This window comes from Coccinella septempunctata, chromosome 5 (genome assembly GCF_907165205.1).
Source record: "Coccinella septempunctata chromosome 5, icCocSept1.1, whole genome shotgun sequence".
Lineage (NCBI taxonomy): Eukaryota > Metazoa > Arthropoda > Insecta > Coleoptera > Coccinellidae > Coccinella > Coccinella septempunctata.
This window is the reverse complement of record NC_058193.1, coordinates 5443751-5460864: the sequence shown is the minus strand read 5'-3', so window position 1 is coordinate 5460864 and position 17114 is coordinate 5443751. Positions and strand designations below refer to the sequence as shown.

The 17114-nt window shown below is 37.4% G+C and overlaps 1 protein-coding gene across 1 annotated transcript; it reads left to right on the top strand.

Annotated features, from left to right (window-relative positions):
* The first annotated feature begins 1226 nt into the window (after nt 1–1226).
* On the top strand, nt 1227–2906 carry LOC123313241. Its single transcript, XM_044898017.1, has one exon. It carries the CDS (start codon nt 1227–1229, stop codon nt 2904–2906), a length of 1680 nt encoding a protein of 559 aa, XP_044753952.1.
* Nucleotides 2907–17114: the final 14208 nt, after the last annotated feature.

Sequence of the window (17114 nt, the reverse complement as noted above, 5' to 3'; positions counted from 1 at the left end):
GGCCATCCTACGAGAAAAATGAACATCTTCAATTTTCTGATAACAGTTGAATGTATACTAATAATATGGAAACATATTGACGTCTTTTTTCAAAATAGTGTAGCATATTCTTACACAGAATGCAACCAGTAGAGATAAAACACGAACAATCAACATAATATCAACATTATTGATACTATGGTCTGCTCTTCATTGGTAAACTCACAACCTCTTTGTCTTTCAAGACTTTCTAATTCACAGAAAACGCCAACACATGGCGAAACAGTTAATAGGTTCTTTCGAAAGATAGATAATCTCCAGCAATATTGGAGTACTCAATTCGTCAACAGAATGTTTCAGATTTCCCTTCTGTCATTTGACCATTTCTGGAGTAGGATTCAATTATAAAAGCTTTTTGCTTTTGAACATTTCGGTACAAAACAAAAAAAAGAAAAATTTTTGATTTTCAATAGTCGGGGGTGAATAGGTATGTCATCATCCCCTCCGAACTGAAATACGTATTTTGGTCATTTCAATTAGGGGTACAAAACTTTTTTCAACGGTACAGAACTTTAGCGTTAACCCTACGTCAGTCGCGCCCTGTTTTCGATCGTATTCACTCGCGTGGTCTAAAAGTGTAGACCATTTTTATTTTGATATTAAACATTACATTTATATATTTGGAAATGTATATATGATGAAATCTACTGGTGGACCAATTGTTATTCATATAATTTGAGTTTCGTGTGTTACGAACGGAAGAGAAGAAAGACGGGAGACGACGTACCCCACCCCAATCCTGTTAGGAGAGGCGAAACAGCCTGCGGAAGCGGAACAGCGGAACGACCAGTACGCCTTCTGATTCCAGCAGGAGCGTGCACACACTTACCTTATTCAATTAATGTAATACGTAAGCAATAAAACATTAAAACGAACGTAGTTATCTTTAAATCAAGAAATACAGTTCAAAACATTGGTTGCAGTGCGTGGTTATTTTGAGAAACAAGCAACAAACAAGACAATTCACCGAAAAACGAATCAAAGACGCAAAACGCAGTCAACAAGATTGGAAAGGCTCCACACACGGTCCAGGCGAGTTCCAGCGTTCCCGCAGTTTACAATACCGAGAACGGAGAGAACACCTGCAGACAATTAGAACTGGAGTCTGGAGAGTCCACAACGAATGAAAACAAATCATCCAGTAAGTGCGTCCTCTCTTATCATTTCCTTACCTTTTGATTTGCATAATGGCTAGTTTAACTTCAGAAATCAAAAAACGTGGATCTATCAAAGCTAGGTTAACTAACTTCACGAAATTCTTAAAAACTGTTAGCGATAAATTAACCTTCAGTGACTTTGAATTGATTCAAATTGCAGAACGACTTGACGCGGTTCAAATAGTAAAATCTGAATTTGATGAATTGCAAAACGAGATAGAAAACTCAATTGAGGATGATTTACTTCAAGCTCAATACGAGGAAAGAGAAAACTTTGAGTCGAATTACTTTCATCAAGTGTCAATTGCCAAAAAGATTTTAAAGGACAATGAAAAGCATGAAGCTCCTCAATCTGGTGTTTTTCCATCACAAATGTTGAACGGAAATCTCATTCAAGGTAATAATGTAAGGTTGCCAACAATAAATTTGCCTAAGTTCGATGGCTCCTATCAGAATTGGTTAGAATTTCGAGACACATTTCGTTCCTTAATTCATGAGAATGCATCAATAGGTGAAATTCAGAAATTTCACTATTTGAGAGCTTCGCTCGAAGCAGAAGCAGCTCTTATAATTAAATCGTTAGAAATCTCTTCACAAAACTATACATTGGCATGGAATGCGTTGAAAGAACGGTATGACAACAACAAACTCTTAATATACAATCATGTAAAGTCTCTTTTTTCATATGAATCCGTCCAAAGGGAATCTGCCCATTCTCTGAGGAACTTGATCGATGTATTTTCCAAAAACTTAAGAGCTTTAGCACAATTAAATCAACCTGTGTCACAGTGGGATACTCTTCTAGTATACCTGATAACAACCAAATTAGATGTCACAACTCTCCGCGAATGGGAGATTTACAAGGGAGACCTTGACGTTCCCAACTTCGATGATTTCAGGGCATTCGTAAAAAATAGAGCCGATATGTTTGAGATGGTAGCGCACAATCAGGCAGACAAACGTAAAGCTTTCAATTCGGGACGAAATTCTCAAACGAGAGGTCTTCTCAGCACCGATTCAGGAACTAACTCAGTTAGCTGTGTAATATGCAATGACGGTCATTTCATACAAAACTGTAAAACCTTCTTAGCTTTAGCACCCATCGATCGTGAAAAGAAAATACATTCTTTAAAGTTGTGTACAAATTGCTTAAAGAAGGGACATTTCAACAAAGATTGTCGCCGCGGAAATTGCAGGAAGTGTGGGTCGAAACATAACACTCTTCTGCGTAAGGGTACGGAAAATATTGGAAATAGCTCGAACGACAAGGAAAAATCCGCCGCCGCAAAGACCACCGAAGACAAACCAACAATAAATCTTTCAGCTTGTAGTTCAATTTCTCAGGTTATTCTTTCGACAGCGTTCGTGCAGGTAGATGACAATGAAAGACACACTCATATCGTCAGAGCGTTACTAGATTCCGGTGCTCAATCTAGTTTCATAACGACAAAGCTGTGTAAAAACCTTAAATTCAGAACTGAACCTGTAAATATCTCTGTACTAGGCTTAAATAACTTGTCTTCCAATATAAGTTCAAAGTGCGTATTAAGGTTCGAGAGCATCCATAATGACTTTAGCATTCAAAAATGTTTCTTCGTGATCAATGAAATCGCTGGTGACATACCGTCAGAACCAATAGATGTGTCGAACTTCAAGGTCCCAGAACAAATTAGTCTGGCTGATCCGAATTATCACACTCCGGAAGAATAGACATGTTATTGGGATCTGATGTTTTTTGGAATTTGCTTAGCGTAGGTCAAATATCTTTAGGAAAGAATCGCCCAATACTACAAAAAACGAAACTAGGATGGATCATCTCTGGTCCCATCAAGGTAGAAGCGAACACCACTAGTTGAGGAGGTACAACTTCTTTCTACAAAAAAGGACAAATACAGCAAGAATTAACATAACAGAATGAGAAAATTCGACAGGTTAGTTTAAGGCCAACCAAAATTAAAAATAAATATTTCGCTATAGCCAATATCAATTTACAATCCTTAGGTAATAAAATTGACAATTTCACATATTTTTTGAATGAGCAAAATATTGATATCGGGTGTGTAACAGAGCACTGGCTCTCCCCTGATATTTTCAAGAGAATATTTATCGAGAACTACGTTGTAGCAAGTTATTATTGTCGACAATCATCGAGACATGGCGGTGCGGCTGTAATTTTGAGGAATGATATCCCATTCAGGGAACTGCCTGAAATACAAAATTTATCATGTGATAAAATAATAGAAATGACGGCTATTAGAATAGCAAAAAAAATTTGACAGTCGTGGCAGTATATCGACCACCATCAGGTGATATTGATACTTTTGTGGAAATTATGGACCAGGCTCTTGAAATATGCCTCCGGAAATATCCCAGAGATCAATTTGTTTTCGCTGGAGATTATAACGTAATTTTTCAGGGACAATCTAATGAGAAAAAAAAATAGTTGATATTTTCAGATCATTTAATATGGATTATATATTTACTGATCCATCACATTTGACTAAAACTTCCTCGAATTGCATCGATAATATCTTCACAAATTTTCACAACGCTGACTGCAAAGCCTTCACATACGAGCCTTATCTGTCGAACCATTTCGCCCAAATTTTCAGAATGCCATGTACTGAAGGTGAAACTAAAACAGATGCCTTCAGAACAATCAGAGAAATTAATAAGGAAAATACTAACCTCTTTATGCGGAGGATTGAGGCAGAGGATTGGACACATGTGTATGATAGAGACGCGGGGATGCAATATTATAAATTCCATGAAAGACTGTTAAAAGTATTTTATTCTTCTTTTCCTGAAAAAAAAATGAAAATAAAGAAACGTAAGGTATATAAAAAAACTAAACAAATTAAAGACTTGGAGAGCAAACTTGCAGCAGCGAAGACAATTGATTATGTTAAGAGTGATGAGAATAGTAGAGAACTCTGTAGACTACTGAAGACCAAGCTGAAGGAGGCGATTACCCAATCTGTTAGAGCTAAAAATGCCAAACGAATAGAAGAAGCTGAAAATAAACTTAAGGCTACATGGAAGCTAATAGCCCAACAAACGCATACAAAAAAGCATTCAAGTTCATCAGATGACACTATAACAGCCGACGAAGTAAATGAATACCTTACTGATATAGGAAGGAAAATAGCTGAAAAGGCTAGTCCTACCTTGGGGGGCTCAGCTGATTTGCTTCATAAAGTCAATTCAAATTGTGCAGACTCATTGTTCCTCTCTCCTGTGACGGAAGATGAAATTGTAGATATGGTGAAGAAAATGAAAAATAAAAATACTAAGGACTATTATGGCTTGACAGTTAATTCCATCAAATGCATAATTCCATATATTAAATCACCATTAAGCAAAATTATAAATGACTGTTTCACTCAAGGAATCTTTCCAATAGAACTCAAAACTGCAATAGTCCCACCCATCCATAAAAGTGGAGATGCAGAAAACCTCTCAAATTATCGACCCATTTCAGTGTTGCCAGTGTTGTCGAAAATATTTGAGATGGCGCTGAAGAAACGTCTGGTTGACTTCTTAGAAAATAAAGCATTGCTTCACCCAGGTCAACATGGATTTAGACAGAACAAGTCAACAATAACTGCAATGCTGGACGTTTTTGAAAATATACTGGAGGCATGCAATGTTTCGGAAGAAACAGAAATAATATCCATAGACTTGAGTAAGGCTTTCGATAGCGTCTGCCACGAAATACTGCTGATGAAACTACAATAGTATGGTGTAAGAGGATTGGTTCACAAACTTATTCAATCTTATCTGACCAATCGTAGACAAGTAGTGAAATGGAATGGACAGAGATCTGATTTTGTAGAGGTGAAGTGTGGGGTCCCCCAGGGGTCAGTTTTGGGCCCAATTTTCTTATTCGTGAATGACCTTTTCTATAATATAACATCAAACAAATGCTATGGCTATGCTGATGATATAGTCATTCTCAATAGGTCAGACGATAGATCTGAATTGCATGAGAAAACAAGAATATGCGAAACAGACGCACAGAGTTGGTTTTCAAACAACGGATTACTGATGAATGCAGCCAAAACCCAGAAGCTTGTCTTCACGAGCAGAGAACCAGCTTGTTCATCTCTGCTATATCTGGGGCTCGAATTTCGAGCATCATTAAAATGGAGCAAGCATATCGACAATCTGTGTAGAAAATTATCAACATCTATATTTCTGATCAAGAGAATGAGGCAAATAACCGACGTCAATACCGCAAAGTTGACATACTTTTCAAGCTTCCATAATGAGGCAACATATGGTATATTACTCTGGGGACATTGCTCAGATGCTCAAAATGTCCTTATCAAACAGAAAGCTGCCCTAAGGACCATATATCAGATGAAGAGGACTGACAGCTGCAGAGAAGTATTTAAAAGAGAAGGAATACTTACCATCACATCCTGTTTCATACTCACCTGGGTTAAGTTTGTTCATCAACACAAGGACAAATTCCCGAAAAACTCTCAATATCATAATTATGATACTAGAGGGAAAAATAATTATGCGGTCCCATACACAAGAATGAAAAGAACCCAACAAGGACCAAACCATCTGTGTCTGAAGCTTTATAATAAGCTTCCTAGTCATATAAAAAATAAAAATCTTCCTGCATTCACGAGGGCGGTAAAAACTCTCCTCCTGGAAAAAACGATATATGACCTGACCGAGTTTTGAACTGGCTGTTTCTCAGTACAATGTTGATTATCTGTTGTGATGTGTTGATGTGTTTTTAAAATATTATGTGTACTCATTGATTCTACATATTTCTATCTTATACATGTTTTTACATACCTATATATTATTATTGTTATTATTATTATTTACGCTTCATATACATTTTGACAAGCCATATATCATTTACTGGCAACTATTTATACATGTAATAGTATTGATTGTGACATGTGTGAATAAATAAGTAAGTAAGTAAGTAAGTCATATAGCTAATTTGTACTCCCCAGAATCTGAAATTCAATATTCATTATCAAAGTTTTGGGAAATCGAAAATCTCGGTTCTGAGCCAGTTCGGTCCCAAGATGAACAAACCTGCGAAGAGCATTTTATAAAAACCACTACGCGGGACAAAGACGGTCGTTTCGTAGTGTCTTTGCCTCTTAAAGAACCTATAACAAAGCTTGGCGAACCCTTAGAAGTCGCGAAAAAACGCTTTTTTGCCTTAGAACGGAAGTTTCAAACTAAACCGGAATTCAAGAAATCATATTGCGAGTTCATGGAAGAATACGAATCCTTAGGACACATGAAAAGAGTCGATTCATTAGAACCAAATAAAATATGTTATTACATGCCTCACCACGGTGTTCTTAAAGAAGATAGTATCACAACGAAGTTACGAGTTGTATTTGATGCGTCTGCACCTTCAAGCTCGGGAATTTCTCTAAATCAAATTCAATATGTAGGATCGCAATTACAAGATAGCCTCTTTTCGATATTAATAAGATTTAGGAGCCATAAGTTCGTTATTTGTGCGGACATAGCCAAAATGTACCGACAGATTCTGTTAACGCCAGAGCAACGACCGTTGCACAGAATTCTGTGGCGAAAGAATAACGATGAAGCTTTGGGTGTTTATGAAATGCAAACGATAACGTACGGCACGACAGCGGCATCTAACTTAGCAGTTCGGTGTTTGTTTACCATAGCCGCGGATAACGTGTCAGAATTTCCAAGAATTGCCCACATCATCAAAACCGATTTTTATGTAGACGATTTATTGACTGGATCCAATAGTTTAGAGGAAGCCGCTTGTATATGTCGAGATGTAAAAAATATACTCAAACAAGGCGGTTTCGAATTGCGTAAATTTTATTCGAATGATCCTTCAGTTCTGCGATACGTTGATAACAAGGAGTCTGCGTTAGATGTCATAAACATTAGCGAACACGAAAACACAAAAACATTAGGAATATCATGGAGACCCAGTTTAGACAAATTAATTTACAATATTTCGGAAGATACCAATGAGAAGTCAATGATAACAAAGCGGACCATTCTCTCGAACATAGCGCAAATTTTTGACCCTCTTGGGCTTCTAGCTCCGTGCGTCATTACCGCAAAAATTATGTTGCAAAGGTTGTGGCTAGAAAAAATCTCGTGGGATGAGAGTGTCTCCACTTCATTGTTTATCTCATGGCGCGATTTCCGAAATCAGTTGCCACTGCTTAATAGCGTTTTAATCGATAGGAGAATAATTTGCGACAATCCCATCCGGATTGAACTGCATGGGTTTTCAGATGCATCCGAGGAAGCTTATGGCGGTTGTTTATACGTTAGGTCGATCGATGAGAACGGCTTAATTCACACGGAATTGTTATGTGCGAAATCAAAGGTAGCTCCTCTGAAGACCATAACGCTGCCCCGCTTAGAATTGATGGCAGCATGGATCCTTGCTAAACTTTAAAAAAAAACGAGAGACGCACTTCATAATGTTGAATTCAGTAAATGCTATCTTTGGTCCGATTCGACAATAGTCTAAGGTTGGATAAAGCAGCCTCCAAATAAGCTCAAAACTTTTGTCAGTAATCGAGTAGCGGAAATACAACAGTTGACCATAACCGATACATGGAACCATGTATCTACAAAAGAAAATCACGCCGATTTATTGTCTCGGGGAGTGAAACCAAAATTACTCATAAGTAATGAATTGTGGTGGAAGGGTCCATCCTTTCTGAAAAGGGATAGTAAATCATGGCAAAAAAATTACCTGTTGATAGAAAACCTTCCTGACATGCGTATCAAACGTGTTCAAACCTTCTTAATCGAGATGTCAGAAGAGTACCTAATAAAAAATTATTCAAAATTATTCAAATTGAAAAGAGTGGTAGGATATATCATGAGGTTTCAAATGAATTGTAGGTCCAAAAGGGACAATTTAATGCTTTTATCGGGAAACTTGACAAGCGAAGAGATTGATCGTGCCTTATTAAAGTTAGTTGCAATGTCACAATCTCAGTATTATAAAGATGAAATTGCTAAAATCAAGGCACAAAGGCCAGTCTCAAAGGGAAAACTCGCTAGTCTGAATCCTTTTCTAGATGACCGAGGTATTTTAAGAGTAGGCGGTCGTCTAAACAATTCGAAATTCAGATTTGAGAAGAAGCACCCTGCCATATTAAGTTCTTGCAGTCACCTAGCGAAGTTGATTGCAGAGGAAACACATTTGCGATTATTACACGCTGGGCCCCAACACACGTTAGCGGTTATCCGGGAGAATTTTTGGATCGTATCTGGCAGAATTTTAGTTAAACGCGTCGTCCATAAATGCATCCCTTGTTTTCGATACAACCCGAAGCCAACGACTCCTATAATGGCCCCCCTACCGGAAATGCGCTTAGAGCCTAAACTACCTCGTAATGGGGTTTTCCTCGGTGTTCTCGAGCGCCAGCTATTCTTTAAGGGAGAATAGCAAACCTACCCTGGCAGCTACTAGCCGGAGACAGGGTTCCCTGGTGTCTAGGGTGTTAGCGACGCACAATGATAGGCAGAATCAACGTATAACTTTTATTGGTCGATTCGTAAGAGAGAAACACAAATGGCACTACTACAAAATTTTTACAGTGACTCGAAATCGGTGAAATTTACAGGGGCAAGACGGACGGAATAACACGGGATCCGATCTCAAACGTTATACGGGAGTTAACGGACTCGTTCGCCAGCCAGAACCTGAGAGGCACACTTGACGGACAGATATCGGACATCAGCCAGGTTAGGGGATGAAAGACGGCACAGATTTACAACAGCTCACCCCTAGGTGCGTTCTTCGCCCCCTGAGTATCCACGCCAGCGGGGTTCTTCGATAACAACTGAGGTGAGCGTCGAAACAACGGGGAAGGAAAGAGGGTTAGCCACTCCAAAGTGCCTCCGCACCCCCTGAGTATCCACGCCAGCGGGGTGCTTTAGCAGTAGGGATGGAACTTAACCCGGGGTAGGAAGGGATAAAGGAAGGTTTTCTGCCACTCCAAAGTGCCTCCGCACCCCCTGAGTATCCACGCCAGCGGGGTGCTTTAGCAGTAGGGGTGGAACTTAACCCGGGGTAGGAAGGGATAAAGGAAGGTTTTCTGCCACTCCAAAGTGCCTCCGCACCCCCTGAGTATCCACGCCAGCGGGATGCTTTAGCAGTAGGGGTGGAACTTAACCCGGGGTAGGAAGGGATGAGGGGAGGCTGAAGTTCCAATATTATATAAAAAAAAATAACGGCGTGTCGTCTTACCTATGGCTTGGCCACTTGCACTCGTAAATTTTATAATCCTCCACTATGGTGCCTTCACAAAAAAAAAGAAGGAAAATAAAGTATACTCTGAATCGAAACCAAGAAAAAAAAATGAAAAGCAACTCTAAGTTTTTAACGGCGGACGGCACTAATTAAACGTGAACGGCAGGTGAATTTATCGTCAATTAAGCACAAGTGAAACAATCAAGTAAAAATCGTAAGTCGGCAGCAAGTTAATCGTAAGTGAAATGGCCTGCGGGGGAACATCTGATTTTATACCCACAGGGGGGGTGCGGAAATCAGATGTGCCCGGCAGTCGAAATTCGGTAAATTTGCGTCGATGAAAACGTCTTAATTTCGACTTATCTGTGCTAGCGAACAAAAAACTCGGTTATCTTCCAATTCAGGATGTTTTATACGGTGCGACATCGTTTTTAGGAAATAAAAACGGAATAAAAACGGTACGGTATGTTTACAATTCCGAACGATGTCGGAATCCTGAATTGAAAATTGAAAATATTCCTCGGAAAATTAATTCAAAAAAAAATTATTCAAAAATGAAAACTAAAATAATTATTCTAAAATGAGGGGGTAGGTTTGAAAACTACCCTCTCGTTACAACCTTTCCAAGTGACAGGAGTTGATTACGCCGGTCCCATGAGCATTAAGAGTAAGTCAGGTCGCGGTTTCAAGATGAGCAAAGCATATGTTTGTCTCTTTGTTTGTGCGGTTACCAAAGCAATCCACATCGAGCTTGTAACTGACTTAACTAAAGAGCCTTTCTTATTAGCACTCAAACGATTTGTGTCACGAAGGGGAAGACCTTCAGTAATATGGAGCGACAATGGAAGTAACTTTAAGGCAGCTAGCCAGGAACTCATTGAACTAGGCAAATTTATTTCAAATAATAAAGATTAGCTAGAAGAATTCTTCAATCGTAATGAATTTAATTGGAAATTCATACCCCCATATTCTCCCCATTTTGGTGGTCTATGGGAGGCAGGTGTGAAGAGAATGAAATATCATTTGCGCCGCGTAACTAGGGATTTAATATTGACATTCGAACAGTTAGATACTTTACTTATTGAATTAGAAGCCATCTTAAACTCCCGACCATTATCCCCATTATCAGATTCATCCCATGACCTTCTTCCTCTAACACCTCAGCACTTCTTGATCGGACGATCATCAGCTTATTTCCAAGAGCCAGATTTATCACATTTGTCAGTTAACAGAATGTCGCTTTTCCAACACCTTACTCAAGTGAAACAGCACATTTGGAGGAGGTGGTCCAAAGAGTACGTCAGCGAGCTTTAGCAACGTACAAAATGGAAATCCAATCACGAAGCCCTGAAGGTCAATTCTCTGGTCTTATTGAAGGAAGATAATACCCCAGTCATGCAATGGAAGCTGAGAAGAATAGAAGCTATCCACACCGGAGCTGATGGAGTTCCAAGAGTGGCATCCATTAGAACACAGAACGGAACGGTCAAGAGGACATTCCCCCGAATATGCCCCTTGCCATTTGATCCAGACGAAAGTCATTGAAAGTTTGACAGCCAACTCTTCCAAGGCCGGGGGCATGTTACGAACGGAAGAGAAGAAAGACGGGAGACGACATACCCCACCCCAATCCTGTTGGGAGAGGCGAAACAGCCTGCGGAAGCGGAACAGCGGAACGACCAGTACGCCTTCTGATTCCAGCAGGAGCGTACACACACTTGCCTTATTCAATTAATGTAATACGTAAGCAATAAAACATTAAAACGAACGTAGTTATTAATTATATTATATATTAATTAATATCTTTAAATCAAGAAATACAGTTCAAAACATCGTGATAAAATCGAAAAAACACCAATATCTTAGATTTCAACAATTATTTGTAAGAAGTGTATATATTTCTCATTTGTTGAAAAATTATTCCACTTGAAGAAATAAAAATATTATAGGACAAATAAAGGAGTTGTATACTCATAGAAAAATAATCTGGCAGCAAAAAACTCACAATGGAAACCAAAATATGTGGGACCAAAAAGTCCATTATTATTCAGCCATACATGTAAAGTATCGAAATAGTTGCTCTTAAAAATATCCCATATTCCTTGTTGTAAACAAAACACCCCTGAAGCCTCAGTACTTTATATGTTTCGGAAACCGAAATCTCATTATATCGAAAACATGTCTCCAGACCACCCAATTTGAAACCCTCAATCTTAGGATACAAGTGATAAGATTTCCACGAGGATTTCCACAACATTAAGATTTTGATGAAATGGAGCGCCTGGCTTTCAGACAACCCATCATACACATATTATACAGGATGTCTCTGTACAGAACAAAACAGTATACAGGGTGGGCCATCCATATCTTTCCACCCCGAATTTTGAGCTTTGGGATGGAATATGGAAAAAACGCACAGACAGGTCAAATTTTGTTGGAAAGGGGACAAATAAGGGTTTTCAAATGAGTTTGATGTCACTACCCCTCTAGCCGCTACCCTAACAGCAAATTACCTTTTCAACAATGCTACTCGACTTTTGACCCGTCTGAGCGTTTTTTCCATTTCAAAAATCCTAATTCGGCATGTGAAAGTTATTGATGGAATACTGAGTAACTCTGTTTAATAATAAAGCGATGAAGAAAAAGTACACTCATGCAGGAAATTGAATTTCCTTTCCAACAAGGTGCTGCTCGACACCTTTTCCCTATTCAAAAATGAGAGCTGTTAGGGGTTGCAGCTAGAGGGGTAGTGATATCAAACTGATTCGAACACCCCTCTTTTTCCCCCTTTCAACAAAATTTGACCTGTCCGAGCATTCTTTAGTTTTTCCATCCCAAAGCTCAAAACTTGGGGTGAAAAGTTATGGATGGTCCAACCTGTATGTTTTCACAAGTTTTTTATACTTATTCACAAGTTTTAGAATTATTTCTTCTGTTTTATGTTTGTTTGATTCTGAAATAAGCTGTATTTGTATTATCTGGAAAATAAGAGTATTTTCAAAATATTCAAACGTGTTTTTTCATTCAGAATTTCCATTAAAAACCTTTGAAATATGCTTATTTTAGTAGTCTTGGTGTCCGAATTCATTAAACACAAGTACCTAGTTACTTCAATTTACGTTCAATTTAGATGCTGTCCGAATTAACCCCACCTGCGCGGGGAATTTCGGAAACTATATATCTAAATAAAAAAAAATAATTCACCTTAATTTTGACTATTTTTCATATAAAATAATGTTTGAAGAACATACCAACGAATCCATAATGATTTTTTCAATATTTTCTCACATTTCAATTTTTTGTATACGCACGAAAACATCATATTTCGTCCGAAGTTACCCCACTTGACGGTATATGTTCTTTTTCTTCCATAAGTTTTTTCGAAGCCCTAATGAAATCATGCAAATGATAGAACTCAAGGAATTCCTTCTACACAGATATGAATTCCTCAGAATGTTTCATCGCTTTCCAACGAAATTAACAAATTGCAACGAAATCTATTCTTCACAATAAACCCATATGTCCGTTAGGATAATATAATCAGCGAGTCTTAAAAATACTGGCCGCCGTACTGGCAACATATGTAACCTGATTGAAAATTCAATTCCTGCGACTAGCCAACGATATTTTCAACGAAAAGAAATTATGAATGATTTGTAAGAATCCGGTACGAATGACCAAAATATGTTAATGCAAGTGGAAATGAAATATAAGTGGACTGTAACAATTAAGTACATCAACATACAATTCCTACCTGATGGTTTCAGTTGTATAATCCCATAGATTCCTGCTCCACAGTCTGTTGACAATCAACACCAAAAAAACGAACATTAGCGAACCAATTTTATCGAACATTTTTCACGACGTACTTCAGCTTGAAAACGAACATTGTTCTTTCCTCTCTTCTCATGTGTACGTCGAATATTCCATAATATGTATGTTATTCTCTTATACAGGTGCGACCAGAGCTATAATAAAATTTGGTTTTGACTTGAAAAAAGTTTGTTTTCACGTTTTCGAAATTGCTAGTTCTGGCAACAGTTTTGTGATCTCCTATATGATGTTTTGTAATTTGGACTATTGCGACAAAAACATTGTTCTTATTTAAGATAGGTATCGTAGGGAATTGGACTAGTAATTGAAGCATTTAAATATAACTTCGTCGACATTTCGAAATCATTGATTTCATTTTCAAGACTAAAATATTTTTTTGATAAGAATAAGCGAATACATGTAAACTCTACAATTATTACTTCGTTATAATTGTGATGGTGAATCTTGGAAAATTAAAAGCAGTATGGATCAAGATCAAAATATTAGATTTCTCAGGAATTAAAATGTTCTTTCTCAATGCATGTGAACAAGTCACCGAATATCAACCTTTGACAAACGTCAATGTCTTAGACACATAGACATAAAGCAATTCGGTTCACAGAATTAATATTAAAGGTAGTTCTCATGAACTTTGACCTAACCCGTTAATTGGGTAAACAATACAATATACAAATATAAGTTTGCATCAAGTTTTCTTACTTGATTTTCACAACTTTACTGTACTTATAATTAATTGTCACTCTTTAAATAATGCACATTCAATGAGGGCTACCGCGTGTGAATTAGCCGCTAGATGTGCTAGTGTAGCGTGAGGTCCAAATCATAGACTCAACTATATGATTAATATTAAGTTTATGGTCTCCATACATCTATAATAACGTGCGTTCAAAAAAATTCGTCGTCAAGTAGGCTATGGAATTTTGAACGTGTCTAAACGTAATTCTTAGCTTGTGCTATACTATTTTCCAGGTGAACTGTAAATTTAGCATTTTGGATTGTTGTTGAATTAAAATTATCAGCAAATTATAAAGATGGTTTTTACGGACGTATGAAAAGCTTTTACTACTGAATCCTACTTAAAAATTGGGGAGAAAATAGAAGGAGAATGTAAATATTTCGTTCGGCGACTTCATAGAAGTATCCCAATGTTGCTGTAGATTATTATCAATTTTGCGTTTTGCGATGTGTTGACGAAACAGGTATGTTCAAACAAAAAAGAAAGTGATCGACCAAAGAAGAAAAGAGTTCCGTATGCATCAGTCAAAGGCAAAATGTGGGACCTATTTTCTTCTTTTATGGAACTTTAACATCAGAATGTTATGAAGGAGAAAGCATCATGCCTTTTTATAGCTGAATTGAATTTTGATAAATTGTCCAAGAGCCATTTTCATGTAATTCAGTTCTTTAGTTTAGTCATGGATTTTCAGTAATGGCCAAATGAATTCAATATTTATAGAGAATTAATAAACATATTGAGATTCTTACTGTGATTTATTCATATGACTGAAGTAGCTAGAATCTTTTTACAAAAAATCAAAAAAAACATAATACCACTATCAATTCAAAATTCATGTCTCTTACATATGAAAATAGTGGACGCTTAAAATTTTACGAAGAATTTTTTTAACCGCCTCAGATTGCTTGGACTCTTGTCATCTTACTCAATGAAAGAAATGCTTTTCGCACGTTGGGTGAAATTTATAAGAAACCTTTTCTAAAAAGTGCCTTTCCACTTTCCGTACAAAATTACGATGTATAGGTTAAGGTCATCATTGTTTACATTTTGGGAAGATGCAGTAATTCAAGGAAGGACATACGTTCAGCCACCGAACATCAACCTTCAAAATTTCATAGCCTACTTGACGATGAATTTTTTTCAACGCACGTTACTTTTATTGATATTACGTGTTTAACGCTATAAAAGAAGTGAAGCCAAATCATTGTCAGAAAGGGACTTACACACATGACGAACAAGATATTGATGATAGTAACCAAATATTTATATATTCAATTTCTCCAATATTATGATCTGTGAAATGACAAGTCCCCGTCATCGTAGATAAACAAATCTTGCATTATTTTGTCTATGTTCAGGACCTCACTCTACAAAGGCGCCAACTGGTGAGCAAAAAAACGGTAGCCCCCATTGAGGCCACAGTCTCAAACATCATTCAATGTCTCATGGGTCTTGACTCAACTTGTCAATCCATCAACACATCCCATACATGGATCACGAACAAACAGGGTTTCTTCAGTGTTCACACCACTTTCACTGTTACAGCTGGCGCACCGTTCCAGAGATAACTCGACACTTAACAGAGTATTTAGTTTTGTACCGAAATGTAACGTCAAGCAAAAGTTTTGTACCCTAAAATTAAGGGTTTCAAATTAGGTGGGCTGGAGACATGTTTTCGATATAATGAGATTTCGGTTTCCGAAACATATAGAGTACTGAGGCAATAGGGGTGTTTTGTTTACAACAAGGAATATGGGATATTTTTAAGAGCAACTTTTTCGATACTGAAATGTATCTTCGATAAAGAATTTTGTAGCCCCAAATAGGATGAGTGAATTAAATTCTGTTTTTGTTGTTTGTCAATGACTTGCCGGCTAATTTGAAGAACGCGCTATTTTTGTTATCGGGTTTCACAGATTTCAACCTTGTTTTGAAGGTGATAAGACTGGTCTTGTTTGCTGATGACACTTAAGTCGCGATTACTGCCAAAACATTCGAAGAATTGCAGACTCTATGTCAACTATTGGTACAATGTTTTGTAGACTGGTGCCGTAAAAATAATTTGATGATCAATATTGGCAAAACAGAATGTATTCATTTCCAAAATAGGAATGGAGACCTCAAAAGGTTGACATTACGGTTCTCGGGTCACGTGATCGAAGCTAAACAAAGTACCAGATTTCTGGGAATCTACCTGGACCAGAATCTGAGGTGGTGCTCTCATGTAGATTATGTCTGCAAAAAATTGAATTGCTCTTTCTATGCCATCAGTCGAGTTAGAAATCTGATTCCCCTTCAGTCACTAACGAATGTGTACTACAGTCTTGTGTACAGCTACATCTCCTATAATATAATGTTATGGGGTAACTCGACCGATGTAAGTAGAGTGTTTATAACTCAAAAACGGATTCTGCGCATGATATTCAATATCTCACCTGGAACTAGGCCTTATTTTAAGAATCACAATATTCTAACGGTTGCACCAATATTCATATTAAGGTGCCTCCTATACGCTAAAGAAAATGAGGACCATTTTGCAAAAGTGTCTCTTTATCATAATTATTAAATGAAACAATTATGTCCATTCCAAAGCACAGAACTGCTGAGTTTGAGATGTCCCCTTTGAATCAATGTGTAAAGCTTTTCAATCATCTTCCAAAAGAAATACGATCGCTTAGTTTTGAGGAATTTAAGAAAATAGTTGAGGCTAAACTTTTGGAAAAATGTTATTACTCAGTTTGTGAATATTTTTCTGATAAAATGTGATTGTTGATTTATTGACTTGTCCTATACATGTTAAATGTCTTACAGGATTAATGAATATTCTATTCTATTCTATTCTATTCTATTAGTATTTTCAATAAGGGGTATAGGCAAGTACAACCCACTTTTGAAAATGCAAATTTTCTCTATGTAAAAATTTCGTACTGGTTTTGTTCCGTCAAGAAAAGTTGTGTATTATGATATTTGGGGGTCTTAGAAAAATTCCAGGGATGGAGACATCTTTTCGAAGTAAGAAGTTTTTGGTTTCCGTGTACTAGTTTGATACCGATATGTAGCGTTGTAAATGCGGCATTAATCGTGAAACTAATTTAAT